The 23,758-nt window shown below is 36.7% G+C and overlaps 1 protein-coding gene across 1 annotated transcript; it reads left to right on the forward strand.

The window, feature by feature from the left end:
• The first annotated feature begins 10,896 nt into the window (after positions 1-10,896).
• Positions 10,897-11,164, forward strand: LOC103891370 (small proline-rich protein 2B-like). The gene has a single exon (XM_024232071.2). It carries the CDS (start codon positions 10,919-10,921, stop codon positions 11,162-11,164), a length of 246 nt encoding a protein of 81 aa, XP_024087839.1. The 5' UTR covers positions 10,897-10,918.
• The last annotated feature ends 12,594 nt before the right edge of the window (positions 11,165-23,758 follow it).

Here is a 23,758-nt window from a genome sequence, read left to right on the forward strand (position 1 = left end):
CTGCTGACATGTGATGTCTCCCCCAGACACCAAGTTTTAAAATTTCCCTCTTTTTTACTCTGTCCCTTTATTTCTCAGACCGGCCGACACTTAGGGAAAATAGAAAAGAACCTACGTGAAATATCGGGGGTGAATTTCCCCGATACTGGATAAGTATTTGGTTTTCTCAGGCAGTAGGCAGGGCCAGAGAGCTTCCAAGAGATTATGTCCTTTGTCTTCGGCTACCAGTGTGGGTAGAGAAAGACCATCAGGTTAGGGTAGGATTAGGCATGTCTGAGCTCACACTCTTCTTGGGTGAGGCTTGCTGCAGCTGCTGTGTGGGGATGGGGGTGTGGTTCTCAGGCCAATGGAGTATGTTCCCAGGGGTATTATGGCTGCCTCTGCTGTGTTGTACAGGTCATCAGGGAAGTGGGGGAAAACCAGCAGTTACAGGCCTCATTCAGCTCCCATGCAGCCTGAAAAGCTGGTCTCACTCCCACTGTGCCTCCCTAATAGCACGGAGTTTACTTCCAGGCAGCAGGTGAGCAGGGCTGAGAATTTGCTCCTGGCTACAAGCCTTCCTGCTGAGAAAGTAAGCAGGGCTTTCAGGTTTCACACCTCCCTGTCTGCTGCAGCTGCTGTGCTCACATTCACCCCCTCCCCCGGGTTCTGTCCAGGAAACTTCATGTTCAGTTGAAATTGTTACAAAGTTCAGCTGGAAGTTTCCTTCTCTCTGTGGTCTTTCCCCAATTCCACTGGCAGCCCTCCTCAAGGACTCTTGTGAGACAAAGTCAGAAATGTCTTCCTTGGGGACTGAGAGTGTCCACAGGGCTCTTTCTGCTGCTTCCTCTCCCCTGTATTTCACTTGGCTGTTTCTTTATTTGTAAAAAATTTCCCATGCCTTTTACATAATTTTTATTAGGAATTTTTTTTCTTATTTATGTGTAGGAGTTGGTAGTATAGAAGAAAACTTTATTGAAACAAATCTTCATTTTTCTTAATATGTTTATTAGCTCTAATAGGGATTTCAGGATAATATTTTAGAGTTTTTTTACATGCAAGATTATATTATCTGTCAACAGAAATATTTTATTTCTTCTTTTCCAACTTGGATGCCTTTTATTTTTTCTTACTTAATTGCACTGACTAGAACTTTCAATAGTATGTTAACTAGAAGTTGAGAAAGTGGGCATCCCCATCTTGTTTTTGATCTTAAAGGAAAAGCTTTTGATCTTTCACCAATAAGTTTGATGTTAGCAGTACATTTTCCTATATGGCCTTTATCAGTTTGAAGAAGTTTCTTTCTATCTCTAGTTTATTGACTATTTTTTTGTTTGTTTTAAGGCAGGGTCTTGTTCTGTTGCCCAGGCTGGAGTGCAGTGGCACTATCTCAACTCACTGAAGTCTTGACCTCCTGGGCTCAAGCAATCCTCCCACCTCAGCCTCCTGAGTAGCCGAGACTACAGGTGTATGCCACCACCCCCTGGCTAGTTTATGTATATTTTGTAAAGGCGGGGTTTCACTATGTTGCCCAGGATGGTCTCAAAATCCTGGCCTCAAGCAATCCACCCACCTCAGTCTCCCAAAGGGCTGGGATTAAGGCGTGAGCCATTGTGCCTGGCAGTTTTTTTTTAAAATTATGAAACAAGGTTGAATTTTATGAAATGCTCTTTCTGCACTGATTGAGAGGATCATCTTTTTTTTTCTTCTGCTGCTAATTTGGTATATCATCTTAATTGATTTTCTTATGCTGAGCAATTCTTGGATTGGGGAGTGAATCACAGTTGGTCAGGTTGTATAATCCTTTTTAATTATGTTGCTAAATTTGGTGCACTAAATTTATTTGATGATCTTTTCCATTAATGTTACGAGAAATATTGATCTGTAGTTTTCATTTCTTATAGTGTCTTTTTGTATCCGGGGAATGCTGGTCTCAGAACAAGTCAGGAAATATTCCCTGCTTTGAGTTACAATTGGTATATAATTCACCAGTAAATCTTTCTGCTTCAGATCTTTTTTCCTGTGAGGTTTTTGATTAGTGATTCAATCTTCTTACATGTTATAAGTCTATTCAGATTTTCTATTTCTTCATGATTTGGTTTGATAAATAGTGTATTTCTAAGAATTTTTTCATTTCAACTGGGTTATCCAATATGCTGACATAGAATTTTTCATAGTCTTCTCTTAAAATCCTTTTCATTTCTGTAAAATCAGTTGTAAATTTCACACTTTCAAAATTTTTATTTATTTGAGTCTTACATCTGTTTTTCTCTTAATTTACCTAAAGATTTGTCAGTTTTGTTGACATTCTCAAATAAATAGCATTTAGTTTTGTTGATTTTCCCTATTGATTGCTTGTCCTTTGTTTTATGTATCTTCACTCTCTTCCCTCTTATTTACTTGCTTTGGGTTTATTATGCTTTACTTTTTTTTGTGATTCAATTTCTTTTTTTTAATTTTATTATTATTATACTTCAAGTTTTAGGGTACATGTGCACAACGTGCAGGTTTGTTACATATGTATACATGTGCCATGCTGGTATGCTGCACCCATTAACTCGTCATTTAGCATTAGGTATATCTCCTAATGGTATCCCTCCCCGCTCCCTGCACTCCACAACAGTCCCCGGTGTGTGATGTTCCCCTTCATGTCTCCGTGTGTTCTCATTGTTCATTTCCCACCTATGAGTGAAAACATGCGGTGTTTGGTTTTTTATCCTTGCGATAGTTTGCTGAGAATGATGGTTTTGATGCTTTACTTTTTAAAGTTCCTAAGATATAATATGAGGTTAATGATTTGAGGTATTTGTTTTCATTAAAATATGCATGTGGTTATGGCTGCAAATTTCCCTGTTAGCACTGCTTTTGTTGCAACCCATAAGTTTTGGTATGACATGCTTTTGTTTTTAGTAGTCTCAAAGTACTTAATTTTCCCTGTGATTTCTTCTTTGACCCATTGGTTGTTAGTATGTTATTTAATTTCTACAAATTTGTGAATTTTCCAGTTTTTCTTTGATTATAGATTTCTAGTTTCATTCCATCGTGACTGGAAAAGTACTTTGTATGATTTTAGTCTTTTAAAATATATTAACTTGTTTTGCAGTATAATATAATATATGATCTACCCTGGAGAGTATTCCATGTTCTCTTGAGAAAACTGTAATGTGTATTCTGCTGTTGGTGGGTGGAGTATTCTGTATTTGTCTCTTAGGTCTAATTGGTCTATACTTTTGTTCAAATCATCTTTTTTTTCAAACTTCTGTCATTCTAGTCATTATTGAAAGTGAAATATTGAAGTTTTCAACTTTTATTATAGATCTGTCAATTATTTAAAAAATTTATTTCAATGTAGCTTCATATATTAATTGGAGTTCTGATATTTAGTGAATGTATGATTATAATAGCTGTATCTTCTTGGTAAATTGATCCTTTTATCAATATATGATGTCTTTTTTTGTCTCTGATAATGGTATTTAACTTGAAGTATGGCTTTATAAAATATTAATTTAGCCACCTCAGCTCTCTTTTGGCTTCTATTTGCATAGAATTTACTTTTCCATCCTATTACTTTCACCCTGTTTGTGAGGTGGGAAATTAAGGAAAGAAAGAAAAATAAAATTAAAAAGAAAAAGACGTAAGCTTTCCTGTATTAGGCTGACTTATCTCAGAGGCAGCAACAGGCACAGCCCAGACCCAGGAAAAGCCTTGATAAACATTATCTAAGAAGCTAGGACACAAAGAAATGTACTCTGGAGACCCTCCCAGCACTCCTTCAACATAGGGAGGAGAAAAACAAATTTTCGTTTCTTTTACGGTATAAGTTTATAGATTCCTGTTCTCTGTAACTAGTAACTTCAAGTATTCTGTTTTATCTAAGTGGAACAGTGAAGGACATGAGCTGTCTGAGCAGGCCTGAATTATGGCCACCTGGGCGCTGTAGTGAAGGTCATGGAATAAGCTGTGCTAGGCACTAGGGCAAACCTAGATAAAGGCCATCTGGGTTACATAGCAATGGTCATGTGTAATCCTGAGTTATGAACCTGTTAAAATTTGATTAACTGTCTTTGTTCTGCCTCTGTATCCTCACTTTCGTGCCACTGTAAGCCTGTTTCAAGCTAGCCCACCCCCTTTTAAAAGTGTGTATAAAAGTCAAGTGCTGTCTTTGTTCCTGGCCCAGCTTCCGACGTTAATCCTCTGGGTCTGAGTGCACTCTATAAATCCTCCTCCTTTCACCCCATGGTCTCTCTGGTTCTCCTGATTCTGCAACTGTTGTGTCTTCCATGTAAAGTGAGTCTCTCTTAAATAGCATAGAGTTGGATCTTTTTTCTTTTTTATCCATTCCACCAATCTCTGTTTGTTGATTAGAAAGTTTAATTCTCCATTCAAGGAATTCCATTTAAAGTAATTACTGATGAGGAAGGTCTTCCTTCCACATTTACTGTATGTTGTTTGTCCTTCATTTCTTCCATGATTGCTTGATTTTGTGTTCAGTTGATCCTTGTAGAAAAACTTTTTGATTGTGTGTATTTTTCCTTTTGTATATATTCTATAGATATTTATTTTGGGGTTACAATGGGGATTATATATAACATCCTAAAGTTACAGTTATCTAGTTTGAATTAATACCAACTTAACTGTAAATGCATAAAAAATTCAACTCTGACAAAAATCTATCCCCTTTTTATGTTATTGATTTCACCAGTTACATCTTTATACATGGCATGTCCACTAACTTTGGCTTATAATTATATTTTATGCATTTGCATTTTAAATCCTGTAGAAAATTAAAAGTGGAGTTACAAGCTAAAATTACAATAATGCTGGCTTTTATGTTTGCCCATGTACTTTTACCAGAGACCTTTATATCTACATACAGTTTCAAATTTCTCTCTAGCATCCTTTTATTTCAAATTGAAAGGCTCTCTTTATCATTACTCACACAGGAAATCTAGGAGCAATGAACCGCCTCAGGTTTTGATTATCCGAGAACGCTATAATTTCACCCTCATTTTTTAAGCACAATTTTGCCAGAAGTGAAATTCTAGGTTGCCATTTTTTCCTTTCAGCACTCTCATTATATCATGCCACTGCTTCCTGATCTCCAAGGTATCTGATGATACATTGTCCAACAGTCTTATTAAGGATCACTTATATATGAAGATTCACTTATCTCTTGCTGCTTTAAAGATTCTCCCTTTGATAGTTTGATTATAGTGTGCCTCCGTGTGGGTCTCTTTGAATTTATTTTACTAGGAGTTTGTTGAACTCTTTGGATGTGTAAATTTATCTTTTACAGAAGTCACATATATGGAAACTTAAAGTACGTAGTCTTTAAGACTGACTTCTGTTACTTATCAATTTGCATTTAAAATTCAACCACGTCTTTGTGAGTCTTGATAGGTCATTCCATTTTTTCACTGTACAGTATTCCACTCTATGGTTGTGATATACTACAATTTATTTATCTATTCATCTACTGAAGGACATCTTGGTGGATCATAATTCTTGGAAATTATGAATAAAGCTACTATAAACATTTGATTCCAGGTTATTTTTTGTGGGCATATTTTGAAATCTGTTACATGAATTTCTAGGAGTCATGATGGTGGATGCTATGGTAAAATTATGTTTAGTTCTGTGAGATCATGAGTCAGTTTTGATTTTTCTGTTTGTAGTTTATTTAACTTCTCTTTAACTTATGGTACAATGCTGTCAGCACTTTTCTATGTTAGAGTTTAAACTGCTTTTCCACTCCAGAGTTTTTCACAATTTTGTCCGGTTTACTTGCTTTCCTTTATTTATTTATTTGTGTGTGTGTGAAGGGAGGCAACTTTAAATCCATGCACATTCACTGTCTTAAAAAGATTCTTAGGAGGAGAAGTGTCAGATTTATTCTATTTCTTAGCCCATGTTTTTAATCTCCCTAACACAAAGCATACAAGATCATCTTGTATTTCTGATAGCTCTTGAAATTATTCTTTTAACTAGTCTGATCTAACATGTAGAGAATAATAAAACTAGAATTTACAGGCCCTATTTACTTTGGGAAGGTTAATGCTAATGAATGATTCAGTTCCTTATAAGGACTTAGACTGAAATTTAAATAATCTGCCACCAGAAGAAATATGATATTTAAGTGAGAGAATTTTTTATTGTCCTGAACAGCTAATCAAAGTAATAGTAAACTAGATTAGAGATTACATTATATATTTTTATACAGAATGCTAAATATTTACAATGTCAATTTTGTGCAAACTAACACAGTTAACATACTGCATTTATTGTAGTTAGTTTTCTATTTTTGTACTTAACAGTAGTCAGAAGACAATCTTAGTCCAAATAACTAAGAACAATTAAATTATCTTGTTTCTGTACTTTATTCTACATTTCTTCTTTGATTAACTCTCATTTTCACCACACAAGAGTAAGTGTCAAGGTTAGCCCATCTTATTATTTCACCGCACCTCATTCAAATAAAGTATTTTTGTTTGCTTCCCCCTAAAATCTTCTGGCTCTGACCTAATAGAAATATGATATAAAATATCTTAAATATAAAGCAAATAACTTACCATCAAACACATCTCAAACTTGAAGTTTTGGCTCTATTTCTTTGATTAACAATATATTACATTACTATTATGAGTACTATCTGTAGTCATAAGTCTAAGTACATAATGTACTAAGTACTTTATGTGCAATTTCTGATTTAATTTTTTTCTTTTGACAATTTAATGGTAGATACTATTATTATCACTTGTTCTTTTATCCTTACCACCTGTCTTAATAACTATCAATTTCTTCCAATTTCATCATAATTGGACGAATTTTACGATTACTATCTTGCCGGCTCTTGGATGGTAGACAAACTCATTCCTAATGTTTTTAACCTAGTATGATCTCTCAATTTTGGTGAACTGTTTCATAGACATGTATGGCTATTGGGTGCCTGTGGCTTCCCTGTGTTTTTGTCACTGGTAGGAGGAAGGGTGATTATTATTAGGAGTTTTCTTCAAGAAAGATTATAATAGGGAGGTAATTAAATGTTGGAGTATAGTAATAAAACAATTCGTACTCATGTCCAGCCCCACCTTTGGTGTTTGGCCAGAGATGCTTAAAAAGAAAAAGATCATTATCTCACTAATTGAGCCATGGACAGACTTGTCTCTTGTCAGCTTTTCAAAGCAGAATTTTAAGTCTTTACAAAATAATAGGTAACATTTGGAGAATATTTTGAAAAGGAAAATAAGAAAATAAAAATCATCTGTAATTACACCAACCAAACAGAATCATATTTAATAAAATGTTTTAGGTACTTCTTATCTTTTCATAAATAAATGTTAAAATGTTTTCATGCTTTATATATGCTTTTACTATAATCTGAATGTTTTAAATAATATTAAATAGTCTTCTAAAACATCCCCCCTAATGATCTTAAGAATTCTGCAACATTTATGTCCTATAATTTATCTGATTAAGCAAAATTAAGGAATAATGATGGAATGTAAGCCTTATATTCAGGAATAAAACAGAAGCAGAAATTCACAGAGACTTAGAGTGATTTATTTAAGAAGACTAGGAAAATCTTCCCACAATTCCTGTTTCTTCTTCCATGTTTGATGGCAGAATATTAATTTGCCGGGACTATTTTGTTTAATGGTGTAAAATTCATAGTAGTAAAATGTGAGATAGAAGTTGAATCAAGAATAACACAAAAGTTCAAAAGTTTTTGTTCTTTCTTGTCATTTTTATGTAGTAATGATTTAAACTTAATAATCCCTTCAAAAATCATGGAGTAAAAGTAGGAGAAATGGACCTAAGGCTATCAGACTGTTAAAGAATATAAAGCTAACCTCTTTATATATATGGAGAGATAATAGAAAGATAGATAGATAGATGGATAGATAGATGACACATTAGATAGATAGATAGAAGATAGATAGATAGATAGATAGATAGATAGACAGATAGATACCCATGGTGTGTATGTGCGTGTGTAAAGTATGCCTCGCTCAGGGCATGTCTCAGGGCCTGGATGTCCTAACTGGGGGAAGCTGTGACTGTTAGCTGCCCCTCTTCATGTTGTGGCCATTCCTCATGTAGCTGGTCTGTGAGGAACTCTGAGTTTCAAGTTCACCACCTCAACTTGTAAAGTGAGCCTGTCTGAGATGCTGGGGGCACTAGGGCTGCTGTCATTCTGTTGCCTGCTCTGCTGTGATAAGCAGCCTGTTTGAGTGGGGTGTTCTCAGAAGGGGAGTCTCAGGGAGGACCCAAACTGTATTATCTTACACAGTGATCTCATTTGGCAGCCAATTCTCCAATTTTGCATGTTAGAAATCAGACATTTCTCTAAGGATTTGTGTTTTAGATGTGATGTGAGGCTGTTGGGGAGTAGTAGGTGACCTATTGAATAAAGGCCCTTTACTTTGTCCCCTGATGTGCTTAGCATGCGTAATACTCTGTAGGGATAATTTGGTGAGAACACCATTTGTAAACACCTGGCCTCAAGGTGCTGATGTGATGTCTTTATTTCTGTACAGTACTGGCCAGTAGTGATCTTGCCCCAGAGCCCTTCCTTATTGATGGGAGCAATGGCAGCTCTGGGAACCTAACCTGCTTAACTGAGGGATGTGATGCTGGGTTGATTCAGCACTCCTACCCTTCCTGGAGCATAGTGGGTGACTGCACCAATGATTTTGAGTCTTTCCTCTTCCTCTTCCTCATTTTCCTTTCTTTTTCTCCAACTATAAACTACATTCTTGGAAAGCTTCCTGACAACTGGTCTAAGGAAGCTCTAGCAACATCAACTTAAATATTTAATATACCATGTTAAGTAAGCCTCACTGATTGCAGGAAGAGTTTACAAAAGATATGAAAGAGGAGTCACTATATGCATTGACAATATATATGTTGAGTGAACAATATGTACCAAAATGAATAGATGAGAGGTGTACATTGGGGTGTGACTTGATAATCTAGCAGGTCATGGGACTAGGGGGCTTATGGAAAAGACAGAGAAGGAACATGCAAACAAATTAAAAAACACTGAGAAACACCTAAAACCTCTTTAGAAGCAGAGGGGAAGAATACATATTAGATTATACTTAGTTTGTATTTTCCCCCAGATTTCAGACTTTAGGTGCGCTGACCATGTCCACTCTGCAAACCTACTTCTAATTATTTACATATGATAATGTGAGTCTATGCAGATTGTTCTCTATAGGGTAGTTTCAGGGAATCATATAGGCATGGTTCAATACATAGATTTTGAATGAATGCTTGTAATTTTGTTTCATGTCTCTCCATTTCCTTAATGTGGTAGCAAAGAATACATTTTTATATATAAAAAGGCACTAGTACACATCCTTGATGGCAGCAAGTAGCAAATGTGCTGGGGAGACTGGCTCTCACTCTGGAATCTGTCCCAGGTGACAATTGCCTGTACAAATTGGGTGGAGAAGACAGCTTCAAAGAGGAAAGGAAAATCGTAAAATCCAGGGTTCTATGAGAGAGAAAGATAGAAGTGGAGGAGAAAGTTTCTGGCTTGAACGGGGTCAGAAGGTGGCACAATGCGGTCAGCTCCCAACTCCAGAGGTAAGTATGATTCTCCCCTTCTTATAATCCCAGGGAGGAGAGGTGACCTGCCTGTGGTCACACAACTTAGCAAACAAAACAAAACAAAAAAAGGGCCAGAACCCAGGCCTTTGTTAGGTCTCTCCTTCCTTTTAGTGCATTGGCAAATTGTACAAGGAAAGTAGAGGTGGAGATGGGTTCATGTACAACAATATGGCATTCAGCTAAAGTGGATCCGGACAGGAAGTTTTATGATTTAGGGAAGGTGTAAGACAGGAAAGGATCATTGCCCCCTGTCAAAAAAGAGAGCCCTTGACCACCAGTTAGAGAATCCCCCAAGTCCCTCTTTGCTGTAGGTCACTGAAACTGAGATCTAAGGCAGGGCCTCTGTGAGTCAGGAGCACTTAACCCAGTGGGGAGATCCCAGAACAGGATATTTCCTAGTTTGATAATCACTGTCAGGCCAGTTGTGGATAAATTTGCATTTGGCTTAAGAAATTACTGGATCAGTGTAGATTCTGGCAGTTACACTTCCTGCTGGGAGGGGTAGCAGGCACTATAAAGAGGTTTTCTGCTGCGCGACTCCTAAACTCCTGGTACCTAAGCACTGATCTGCCTTGGAGAACCTGGTGAGTTGGATTCCTGGAGTTCCTCTGTTCTTTGTGCCCTGAAATGTTGAATTTAATCTGAATACAGCAAGTTTGGTTGATCCAATCCTATGAATGTTGATTTGATGCTACTTAGTGGATGGAAATTTAGGATTAGAGCACAATGATATGCTATTTTACCTTTCTTTTGGTACAGAGTTAGGTGTTCATATGGACAGAGAAGTTAGTTAAGGGGAAAGCTTTGATTTGAAGAAGAAAAAACAACAAAGTATTTTTCTTTTTTTCTCTGCCTTTCTGGTGTCCTTTTCAAAGGTTTATGTCGTAGCAGGTGTGAGAGCATGCAATTCTTCCCAAACAGTCCTTTTCTGTGTGCCTATGTCAACCCACTGGGATTTTACAACAGATAATGATAATAGGAATAGCTTGTGAGATAGCCCTGGGTATCTGAACCTGTGACTGCCTTTCTTGAAGATGTTATTTTCATAGAAATAACATGCTTGGCTGTTTACTACAGAGATATTTTCTTTGGAAAAATTATATGAGAAAACACAAGAGTTCCCAGGGACAATGAAGTAATTCGCTGAAGTGGAAGTGAGAAACCAGGGAGTCTTGAAAAGGGAATTAAGAGTTTAAATAATTTTTTGGAGATTGGAGAAATAATATGCCATGGTATTATATAAGCTTTGGCTTCTCTCTCTGGAGGAGTCCATTCCCATGAACACTGTCATATCATTTCTTTCAGATTCTGAGACTCCAGCAGGATGTCTTATCAACAGCAGCAGTGCAAGCAGCCCTGCCAGCCACCTCCTGTGTGCCCCACGCCAAAGTGCCCAGAGCCATGTCCACCCCCGAAGTGCCCTGAGCCCTGCCCACCACTAAAGTGTCCACAGCCCTGCCCACCACCAACGTGTCCACAGCCCTGCCCACCTCAGCAGTGCCAGCAGAAATGTCCTCCTGTGACACCTTCCCCACCCTGCCAGTCAAAGTATCCACCCAAGAGCAAGTAACAGCTTCAGGATTCATCAGGAGCATGAAAGGATAAGGATAATTGGCTCACCTCGTTCCACAGCTCCACCTGCATCTTCTCATCGAAGCCTACCATGGATACACAGGGAGCTTCTTTCCTCTTAGCCTGTGATCTGCCTGTGATGATCCCTGATAGCAAAAGTTTTTCTTTTTGAGGCTGCCATACTGCCACTGTCCAGGTGGAGACGGAGCAAAGGAAGTCCTCGGCTGTGCCAGCTCCCAGAGCTTCAGAAGAAAGAGCAGCTTTCTCCCTGGGAACCATCAAAAAATTCTGTTGATGTTTTCTGTGTCTGTCTGTCCCCTGGGCATGAGCTTCTACCACCTGTGCAGTTGTCACTTTTCTTTCACTCCCTGAATAAAGAATCTATGCATATATATTTGTGAATGGATCTTTTGTTTCTTTTCAAATATGCTTTATTAGCAATATTTTATAATCATTTGGGTATATTTCCACCTTTCTTTCATCCACAGACAGGATCTCACAATTTGGGACATATCAAAGATTATTTCTGTATTATTTTTTATTTTTATTTTCCTTAATTAGTGTTTGATTGATTTGAGGATCATATTATTCAACTTCTCTGAATGTCAATCTCTTTACTGCAAAGTGAGCAAAATAACATTTACTTAACAAACTTGTCTAAGGCATAAAATTGAATTACTATCTGAAATTTTATTGGCACAATGCCTAACACATAATTAGCTGTCATTTGATAGAGGTTTATTCTCAGCAACATATCATTGTTTCCACCATTATGATGATGATGATGATCATCATCATCATCATCATCATCACTTCCCACGACAACCACTACCATATTTGTTCCAGCAATAGAATGGCTTGGTTGTAACTAATATAGAAAATAAGAAGACTCTCTTTGCTATTTTTTATTGATTCTTAATACCTATACACATTTTGGGGTACATGTGATATTTTGTTACATGGATCAAATGTATAATGATAAAGTCAGGATATTAGGAAATTTAGGGCATTCATCACCTTGAGCGTTTATCATTTCTCTCTTTGTTGGAAACATTTTAATTCCTCTCTTCTAGCTATTTTGAAAAATACAATACGTTGTTGTAAACTGTAGTCACCCTACTCTGCTGTCAAATATTAAAACTTACTCCTTTTTAAAAATTTTTTATTATAATTTAAGTTCTGAGGTACATGTGCAGAATGTGTAGGTTTGTTACATAGGTATACATGTGCCACGGTTGTTTGCTGAACCCATCAACCCATTATCTATATTAGGTATTTCTCTTAATGCTATCCTTCCCGTAGCCCCTCCCTCCCCAACAGGCCCCAGTGTGTGATATTCCCCTCCCTGTGTCCATGGGTTCTAATTGTTCAACTCCCACTTATGAGTGAGAACATGCAGTGTTTGGTTTTCTGTTCTTGTGTTAGGTTGCTGAGAATGAGGGTTTCCACCTTCATCCATCTCCCTGCAAAGGACACGAACTCATCCTCTTTTATGGCTGCATAGTATTCCATGGTGTATATGTGCCACATTTTCTTTATCCAGTCTATCATTGATGGCCATTTGGGTTGGTTCCAAGTCTTTGCTTTTGTGAATAGTGCCACAATAAACATACATGTGCATGTGTCTTTACAGTAGAGTGATTTATAATCCTTTGGGTATATACCCAGTAATGGTATTGCTGGATCAAATGGTATTTCTGTTTCTAGATCCTTGAGGAATTGCCACACTGTCTTCCACAATGGTTGAACTAATTTACACTCCCACCAACAGTGTAAAAGCATTCCGATTTCTCCACATCCTCTCCAGCATCCGTTGTTTTCCTGACTTTTTAATAATCGCCCTTCTAACTGGCCTGAGATGTTATCTCACTGTGGTTTTGATTTGCATTCCTCTAATGACCAGTGATGATGAGCTTTTTTTCATATGTTTATTGGCTGCATAAATGTCTTCTTTTGAGAAGTGTCTGTTCATATCCTTCTCCCACTTTTTGATGGGGATTTTTTTTCTCGTAAATTTGTTTAAGTTCTTTGTAGATTCTGGATATTAGCCCTTTGTCAGGTGGGTAGGTTGCAAAAATTGTCTCCCATTTTGTAGGTTGCCTGTTCACTCTGATGATAGTTTCTTTTGCTGTGCAGAAGCTCTTTAGTTTAATTAGATCCCATTTGTCAATTTTGGCTTTTGTTGCCATTGCTTTTGGTGTTTTAGTCATGAAGTCTTTGCCCATGCCTTTGTCCTGAATGGTATTGCCTACAAAATCAATGTGCAAAAATCACAAGCATTCCTATACACCAATAATAGACAAACAGAGAGCCAAATCATGAGTGAACTCTCATTCACAATTGCTACAAAAAGAATAAAATACCTAGAAATACAACTTACAAGGGATGTGAAAGACCTCTTCAAGGAGAACTACAAACCACTGCTCAAGGAAATAAGAGAGGATACAAACAAATGGTAAAACATTCCATGTTCATGGATAGGAAGAATTAGTATCATGAAAATGGTCATACTGCCCAAAGTAATTAAGAGATTAAATGCTATCCTCATCAAGTGGAAAAAACTACTTTAAACTTCATATGGAACTAAAAAAAGAGCATGCATAGCCAAGACAATCCTAAGCAAAAAGAACAAAGCTGGGGGCATCACACTACCTAACTTCAAACTATACTACAAGGCTACAGTAACCAAAACAGCATGGTACTGGTATCAAAACAGATATATAGACCAATGGAACAGAACAGAGGCCTCAGAAATAACACATCTATAACCATCTGATCTTTGACAAACAAAACTTACTCCTTTTATGTATCTCTATGTTTGTACTCATTAAACAGTGTTTTTTCATTCTCCACACCCTGAACACCCTTCCCTGCTTCTGGTATCTATCATGCTACTCTCTACCTTTATAGATCAGCTTTTGTAGCTCCCACATGTAAGTGAAAACATACAATATTTGTCTTTCTCTGCTTGATTTATTTTGCTTATCATAATGACCTCCAGTTGAATCCATGTTGCTTCCAATGACAGGATTCCATTCTTTTTATTACAATGGAATATTATTTCATTGCATGTGTACATAATATTTTCTTTATCCATTTATTTGTTAATGGATGCTTAGGTTACACATCTTTGCTATCGTGAATAGTGCTGCAATAACCATGGGAGTTTAGGCATCCTTTTCATAATCTGATTTCTTTTTCCTTTGGATAGATACACAGCAGTTGGATTGTTGGATTGAATGATAGTTCTATTTTTAGTTTTTTTTGGAGAAATCTTCTTATTGTTTTCCATGGTGGCTGTACTAATTTATATTCCCACCAAAAGCATGTAAGACTTTTTCTTTACATCCTCTTCAGCACCTACTATTTTGTTTTAAACTTTTATTTTAAGTTCAGGGGTACATGTGCAGGTTTGTTATATAGTTAAACTTGAGTCATAGGGATTTATCATACAGCAATTTCATCACCTAGGTATTAATTCCAGTACCCATTAGTTATTTTATCTGATCCTTTCTTTCCCCATAACCGCCACCCTGTGGTAGGCCCCATTGTCTGAAGTTCCTCTCTATGTGTCCATGTGTTCTCATCATTTAACTTGCTGTTATAAATGAAAACATGTCGTATTTGGTTTTCTCTTTCTGCATTACTTTGCTAAGCATAATGGCCTCCAGCTCCATCCATGTACCTGTAAAGGATACAGTCTCATTTCTTCTTATGGCTGCATAGTATTTCATGGTGTATATGTACCACTTTTTCTTTATCTAGTCTATCATCAATGGGCACTTAGTTTGATTCCATGTCTTTGCTATTATGAATAGTGCTGCAATGAACATAACACATTCATGTGTCTTTATGATAGAATAGTTTATATTCCTCTGGGTATATACCAAGTCATGGGATTGCTGGTTTTAATGGTAGTTCTTCAATTTTAGTTCCTTGAGTAATTGCTACCCTGTATTCCACAATGTTTGAACTAATTTACACTCCCACCAACAGTGTATAAGCATTTATTTTCTCTACAACCTCTCTAGCACCTTTTATTTTTTTTTTGACCTTTTAATAGCCATCTGACTGGTGTGAGATTGTATCTCATTGTGGTTGTGATTTGCATTTCTCCAGTGATCCATGACATTGAACTTTTTTTCACATGCTTCTTGGCCACATGTATGTCTCCTTTTGAAAGTGTCTGTTCCTGTCTTTTGTCCACTTTTCAAAGGGGCTGGATTTATTTTTCTTGTAAATTTGTTCAAATTCCTTATAGATGCTGGATATTAGACATTTATAAGATGTGTAGCTTGCAGTATTTTCAGTAGAGATGGGGTTTCACCGTGTTATAGTGCTATAAATTTCCCTTTTAACACTGCTTTAGCTGTGTCCCAGAGATTTTGGTATTTTATAGCTTAAGAACTTCTTGATTTTTTTCCTTAATTTGATTATTTACCCAAAAGACATTCAGAAGCATGCTGTTGAATTTCTAAGTAATTGTATGTTTTTGAGTGAATTTCTTAGTCTTGATTGGTAATTTCATTGCACTGTGGTTTGAGACATTGGTTATTATTTCAGTTCTTTTGTATTTGCTGAGGAGAGTTTTATATCCTATCATGTGATGGATTTTAGACTATGTGCCATGTGGCAATAAGAAGAATATATATTCTGTTGTTTTTAGGTGGACAGTTGTGGATTATTAGCAGGTAAATTTGATCCAGTGCTGTGTTTTGGTAGTGAGTAGCATTGTTAATTTTCTGTCTCTATGATGTGTCTAATACTGTCTCTGTGATGTTTCAGTCTCTCACTATTATTATGTGGGAGTCTAAGTATCTTTGAAGGTCTCTAAGAACTTGATTTATAAATCTGAGTTCTCCTGTGTTGGGTGCACATATATTTAAGATAGTTAGGTCTTCTTGTTGATTTGATCCCTTTACCATTATGTAATGTTTTAGTCTTTTTTTGATGTTTGTTGGTTTAAAGTCTCCTTTGACTGAAATTAGGATGGCAACTCCTCCTTTTTTCTGTTTTTTGTTTGTTTGTTTGTTTGTTTGCTTGGTAGATTTTTCTCCATCCCCTTACTTTGATCCTATGTGGGTCATTGTATGTGAGTTTGATCTCTTATTGTATGTGAGTTTGATCTCTTGAAGACAGCATACCAATGGATCTTGGTTCTTTTTCTAGCTTGCCACTCTGGGTTTTAATTGGGGCATTTAGCCCATTTACATTCAAGGTTAGTATTGATACATGTGGAATTGATTGTGTCATGATGTTAGCTGGTTATTCTGAAAACTTGTTTGTGTGGTTGCTTTATAGTGTCACTGGTTGTGTACTACAGTGTGTTTCTGTAGTTGCTGGTAATTGTCTTTCTATATTTACTTCCCCCTCTAGTAAGGTAGGTCTAGTGGTAACAAATTCCCTCAGCCTTTGCTTGTCTGAAAAGGATCTTTTTTCTCTTCAACTTGTGAAACTGAGTTTGACCAGATATGAAATTCTGGATTGGTATTTCTTTTCTCTAAGAATGTTGTATATTGGCTCCCAATCTCTTCTTGCTTGTATGGTTTCTGCTGAGAGGTCTGTTTTTAGTCTCAATGGCTTCCCTATGTAGGTGACCTGACCTTTCTCTCTAGCTGCCTTTAGCATTTATTCTTTCATTTGACCTTGAAGAATCTGATGATTATGTGTCTTGCAGATGATGTTCTTCTGCAGTATCTTACCTGGGTTCTCTGTAGTATCTTACTTGGGTTCTGAATTTGAATGTCTACCTCTCTAGCTGGGTTGGGGAAGATCTCATGGATGATAATATCTGGAAATACATTTCAAGTTAGTTACACACTTCCCTTCTCTTTCAGCAACACCAATGTATCACTAACTTGATTTCTTTATGAAATACCATATTTATCTGAGGCTTTGTTCATTCCTTTTCATTCGTTTCTCTCTCTTCTTGTCTGACTGTCTTATTTCAGAAAGTCAGTGTTTGAGCTCTGGGATTCTTTTCTCTGCTTGGTCTATTCAGATATTAATGCTCATGATTGCATTAGAACATAACAAATAATAAATTTTGTAGTGTTTTTCAGCTCTATCTGGTAGGTTATGTTTGTTTCTATACTGGCTATTTTGTCTGTCAGCTCCTGCGTTGTTTTATTGTGATTCTTAGCTTCCTTGGATTGGGTTTCAACATAGTCTTCCACATCAATGATCTTCCTTCCTATCCATATCGAAATTCCATTTCTGCCACTTCAGCCATCCTGGCCCAGTACAGAACCCTTGCTAGAGAGGCTGTGTGGTTGTTTGGAGGAACAAAGACACCTTGGCTTCTTGAGTTGTCAGAGTTCTTGTGCTGATTCTTTCTTATCTTCATGTGCTTATATTCCTTCAATCTTTGAAGTTGCTGACATTTGGATGGGTTTTAATTTCTTTTATCTCATTTGATAACCTTGAGGTTTTGATTGTGGTATAACATCAACTCAGATGACTGGCTTCATCTCTGAAAGATTTTAGGGTCCCAGCACTCAGCTCCCAAATCCTGGACTGCATGCCGTAACTCTGAGGGAAGTGTGTCAGGCTTGACTTTGTTCTTTGGCTCCCCCAGGTTAGGAATCCACTGTGCTATGGAGGCTGAGGTGCTCCCTGACCCCTGTTCACTACACTCTGATGGGTGGTGTCAGCCAAAGTGTTTTGCAGTGTGGTGGCAGTGGGGTCCATTCTTGTTTGTATGTGTCAAGAGCAGTGGCAGCATGGCAGGGTGCATACTATTGGGCTGGGGGCAGGGTTCTTGCAGGTGCTAGGGTACCTGCTTCTGTGGGGACATTCATGACAGGGTGCTGGTGGGTGCAGGTCTGTGTCCTTTTTCTGTGTGCTGCAGTTAAGGGTGGTTGTTTGGGGTGCAGGAGTTTCCATTGTTTTAATTGCCTGGTTTCACTCCCATTGTTGGCATGGGGTATACACCGGCATGCGCGGGCACTGGCAGGGATGGGGTTGGCTGGCTATGTGACTGCAATGGCTATCACCAGGGAGAATGGGCTGACTGTACTCTCACTGCAGCGGTGACAGGGCAGGATGCACACTCTCACATGTACCGGTGAGGAGAGGAAAGCAAAACCCACTCATGCATTCACATGCTGGCAAAGTGATATGGGGTGTTGCTCTGGGCCCCAGGGAGGCTACAGTGTTAGGAGTGAGCAGGTGGGCTGGTGGGTGACCCTGGGTGGCTGTCCCACTGGAGTTCTCCATTTGTTAGCTGTGATCTCCCAGCACAGAGGCTAAAATATGGGTCCCAATGTTGCCCGAGTTTGCCCTGCAAGAAAGTGCATCCAGGCTGGCACCCCAGGAGAGACCAGCTGACCAGGGAGTGCCCAGATCAGACTGGCCCCATCTGAACGGCAAGATTGCTACGCAGAATTCAGGTCCAACAGTTCCCCAAGGGCTAAAGTCTGCTATGTGAGTAAGTTGAGCCTAGGGAGATGGCCATCCCTGGCCCTGTTCCACTATAGACAAGCCCCCACCAAATGTTTTGGACTCCACGTCAGCTCCCCTGTCTTTAAGCACCTCTCCCTGACAACTGGAGTGTCCTTGGTGGTTGAGCGGGTCTCCTCCTGCTGGGATTCCAGAGGCCCATGGCAAGAGTGGGTTGCTCCTTGCCAGTTCAACTCAGCTGTTCCCCTGGAGTCACTGGAGGCCAGGAACCAGTCCTGGTGTATAGTGTCCCTGTGCAGGACTCCTAACTTTCTCTCTTTTCAGCCTCATTTCTGGGTCTTCCCTTGGTTCCCTCTCAGTGCCTTCCCTCTGAATATCTGTTAGAAGTGCACCTGTTATCTCAGTCTCTTAGTGGCAGCTGTTCCACCTGGCGGCATCCAGTTGGCCATCTTGCCCAGAGCCAAAGGAATTATCTGGGATGTTAAATGTTTTTGAGTCTTTTTTACTTCAATATTCATGAGAAATATTGTTCTGTAGTTTTCATTTCTTGTAGTGTCTTTGTCTGGTTTTTGTGTCAGGGTAATGGCGGGCCTCATGGAACAAAACAGGAAGTAGTCTCTATTTTCAGTTTTCTTTTTTGAAAGATTTTGAGAAGGATTTTTTTACATTTCTCCAGTAAATCTTTCTGGTTCAACACCTTTCTTTCTAGGGAGATTTTAGATTAGTGATTCAATCACCTTACTTATTATATATCTATTCAAATTATCTATTTCTTCATGATTTGATTTGGTAGACAGTATATTTCTAAGAATTTGTTCATTTTAACTGGGTTATTTAATAAGCTAACATAGAATTATTTATAGTTTCCTCTTCAAGTTGTTTCCATTTCTGTAAAATCAGTAGTAGCATTCCTCCTTTCTTTTAAGAATTTAGGTATTTGATTCTTACATTGTTTTTTATTCCTGTAGTTAATCTGTCTAAAGATTTGTCAAGTTTGTTGACCTTTTCAAAGAAATAAAACTTAATGCTATTGATTTTTCTCTACTGTTTGCTTGTCCTTTATTAGTATCTCTACGCTAGGCCCATATTTTCTTTTTTGGGGTTTATCTTATTTTACTTTTTGTAGTTTCTTAAGTGTAACATGAGATTATTGATCTGAGATCTTTTTTTTTCATTAAAAATGTATGTGGTTATGGCTATAAATTTTCCTGTTAGCACTGCTTTTTGCTGCAACCCATAAGTTTTGGCATGATGTGTTTTGTTGTCAGTAGTCTCAAGTGATTTCTAATTTTCCCTATGATTTCATATTTGACTTGTTGGTTAAGAGTGTGTTGTTTAATTTCCACAAATTTGTGAAATTTGCTGTTTTAATTTGATTATAAGTTTTTAGTTTTATTTCCTAGTGATTGGAAAAGTCCATTGCATGATTTTAGTCTTTTAAAATACATTGCCTTGTTTTGTAGCCTAATATGTGGTCTATCCTGGAGAGTGTTCTTCCACGTTCTCTTGAGAAAACTGTAAGGAGTATCCTGCTGCTGTTGGGTGGAGTGTTCTATATTTGTCTGGTCCAATTGACTTATATATTTAAGTCCTCTATTGTTTCAAACTTCTATTACTCTAGCCATGAGAATTCACTAATGGGAATTCACTAACAATTCACTAATGACAGTAAATTATTTGAGTTTTCAACATTATTATAGACCTATCAACTTCTTTTAATTTCTCTCACTGTATCTTCATATATTTTGTAGTTCTGATATTTAGTAAATGTATGTTTATAACTTCTCTATTTTCTTGGTGAACAAATCTCTATCAATCCGTGTGTCTTTTGTTGTGTCTTATAACAGTTCTCAACTTAAAGTTAATTGTGTCTGATGTTAGTGTAGCCACCTCTGGTCTCTTTTGGCTACTATTTACATGAAATATCTTTTTCCATCCTATTACTTTCACCTTCTTTGTGTCTTTAGCTGTAAAGTTAGTCTCTTTTAAACATCAAATAGTTGAATTTTTGTTTTCTTTTCAATTCATTCTTCCAATTTGTGTTGTTGGGAAGAATTTAATTCATTCACATTTAAAGTAATTACTGATAAAGAAGGTCTTCTTTCTGCATTTAGTCTTTTCTGTATAATGCTTGTTTTTCAATACTGTCTGATTTATGTTTATTTGATTTTTTTGTAGTGAAACTATTTTATTGCCTTTTATCTTTTGTGTATACTCGAAAATATTATTGTGATTTCAATGGGGATAATATATTATGTCCTAAAGTTATAGTAATCTATTTGAATTAACATTCGTTTAACTTCAATTGTATTGAAATGTTGACTCATGCCCACCCTGTCCAACATGGCGAAACCCTGTCTCTACTAAAAATACAAAAATTACCTGGGTGTGGTGGCAAATGCCTGTAATTTCACTACTAAGGAGGCTGAGGAAAGAGAATTGCTTGAGCCCAGAGGCAGAAGTTGCAGTGAGCCAAGATCATGCCACCACATTCCATGCTGGGTGATGCAGTGAGATTGTCAAAAAGAAAAAGAAAAGTTGACTCATACAAACCTATCCTGTTTTTATGTTGAGTTACAAATTACATCTTTATACATTGTGTGTTCACTAACACAAACTTGTAATTACATTGTATTTATTTGCATTTTAAATCTTGTAGAAAATAAAAAGTGGAGTTACAAGCAAAATTTCAATAATGCTGGCTTTTATGTACCAGTGTACATTTATCAGAGATTTTTATATCTTCATATAGTTTCTCTCCAGCATCCTGAATTTCAACTTGAGAGTCTCTCTTTATAATTTTTCATACACAAAATCTAGGGCCAATGAAATGCCTCAAGTTTTAATTTCTGGAAATGCCATAATTTTGCCTTCATTTTAAAGGACAATTTTGCCGTGTGTAGAATTCTAGGTTGAAAGTGTTTTCTTTTAGGGCTTTAGATATGTCATCCCACTACCTGTTGATCTCTAAAGTTTCTGATGAGCATTTGGTCACCTCCTTCTTAAGGATTTCTTCAATATGATGATTCACTTCCCTCTTACTGCTTTCAAGATTCTCTCTTTTGATAATTTGATTGTAATGTGTGTCACAGTGGGTGTCACCGAATTCATTGAACTTGGAGTTTGTTGCACTTTTTGGATGTGTAATTTTGTCTTTTACAGAAATCATGTAAATGGGCCTATAGCCTTTGAGACTGACTTTTCTTACGTGTCAGTTTGCATTTCAAATTCAACCATGTCTTTGTGAGTCTCGCACGTCATTCCATGTTATCACTGCGCAGCATTCCATTGCATGGGTGTGATGTACCACAGTTTATCGATTCAATTATTGAAGGATATCTTGGTAGATCACAGATAGTGGATATTATGACTAAAGCTGCTATAATTATTTGAATGCACATTATTTTTTGTCAAGATATTTTAAAATGTACTAGATCAATTTTTGAATGTGTTATTGTGGGATCATATCATAAAATTATGTTTATCTTTTAAGATTGTAAGTTAGTTTGGATTTTTTTCATAGTGTTTATATTTTATTTAACCTTTCTCAAACTTACAGTAGAATTTTCAGGTCTCTCATCCTATGTTAGAGTTCAGACAGTCTTTTCTCTCCAAATTTTTTCACAATTTCATTTGTGTTTCTTTGTTTTCCTTTTGACTTTTTTTTTTTGAGGGAGACCACAGCCTATGCACGTTCACTTTCTTGAAAAGATTCTTACAAGGAGAAGTGTCTGATTCATTCCATCATTTACCACATAGCCTTCTTAATCTCATTAACACTAAGCATACAGGAGTACTTTATATTACTAATAGCTCTTGAATTTTGCTCTTAAATATTCGGGTCTAACATAAGGAGAAAATAAAAGTAGAATTTATAAGGTTTATACACTTTGGAAAGATTAGGGCTAATGAGGTATTCAGTTTTTTATAAGGATTTAGCCTAAAATTTAGGTAGTTTGCCAGCAGAAGTTTGTGATATTTAAATGAGCAATATTTTTATTGTCCTAAACAGCTAACCACAGGAACAGTAGACTAAATGGGAGCTAACATTATATATTTTTTTCACACAGAATAAACCATTATATATATTTTCACACAGAATAAAAATATCTATACATGTTAATATTTTGCAAATCAATAAATCAACATACTGCTATTTATTGTTTTTAGATTTATTTTTTCATGTACTAACTGAATTGAGAAGAAGTCTGTAGACAGTTCAAATAACATGGACAAATAAAAACTTTTTTTGTATCCTTTGTTCTAAATTTCTGCTTAGGTTAACTCTCATTTGTAACACATAAGAACAAATGTGCAGAACAGTCTATCTTATTTCTGCACACTTCATTCAAATCATACATTTGCATTTGCTTTTTCCTTAAAACTTCTGGCACATACTTTAAACAAGGATTATATAAACAATCTTAAAGAGAAAGCTAATACCTTTCTTAACCATAAACAACTTGAAATCAATGTTTTGCCTCTATCTCTGATTAACCATGTGTTTCTTTACTATTTTGAGTACTATCTGTAGTTTGTGCTAAGTACTTTATATGCAGTCTCTGATTTAATTTTTTTTCTCATGACAATTTAGTGGTAGGTACTATTGTTATCATTATGTTCTATTATCTTTATTACCTGTCTACTTATCATCCATTACTTCCAATTTCATCATATTATGGCCAATTTTATGATATGTATCTGTCTGGGTCTTAGATAGTAGACAAACTCATTCCTGATTGTTTTTTACCCTAGGAAGATCTGCCAATTTTGATGAACTGTTTTATAGATACATATGGATATTGGGTGTCTGTGGCTTCTGTGTACATATGTCACTGCTATGAGGATGGGGAATATTATCGGGGTTTTCTTCAAGAGAGATTTTAGAAGGGATGTGATCCAATGTAAAGCTATAACAATAAAACAACTGCTACTTACATCCAGCTCCACCCTTGGTCTCTGGCCAAAAATGCTGAAAAGAAAAAAGTCCATTATCTCACTAATTGAAAAATGGACAGGCTTGTCTGTTGTCAGCTTTTCAAAGCAGAATTTTAAGATTCTTACCTCAATAGTAGGTAACATTTGGAGAATATTTTGAAAAATAAAACAAGAAAATAAACATCATCTGTAATTCCACCAGCCATACATAGTCACATTTAATATATTGTTTCATATGTTTCCTATCTTTTAA

This window comes from Pongo abelii, chromosome 1, assembly GCF_028885655.2.
Source record: "Pongo abelii isolate AG06213 chromosome 1, NHGRI_mPonAbe1-v2.0_pri, whole genome shotgun sequence".
Taxonomy (NCBI): Eukaryota; Metazoa; Chordata; class Mammalia; order Primates; family Hominidae; genus Pongo; species Pongo abelii.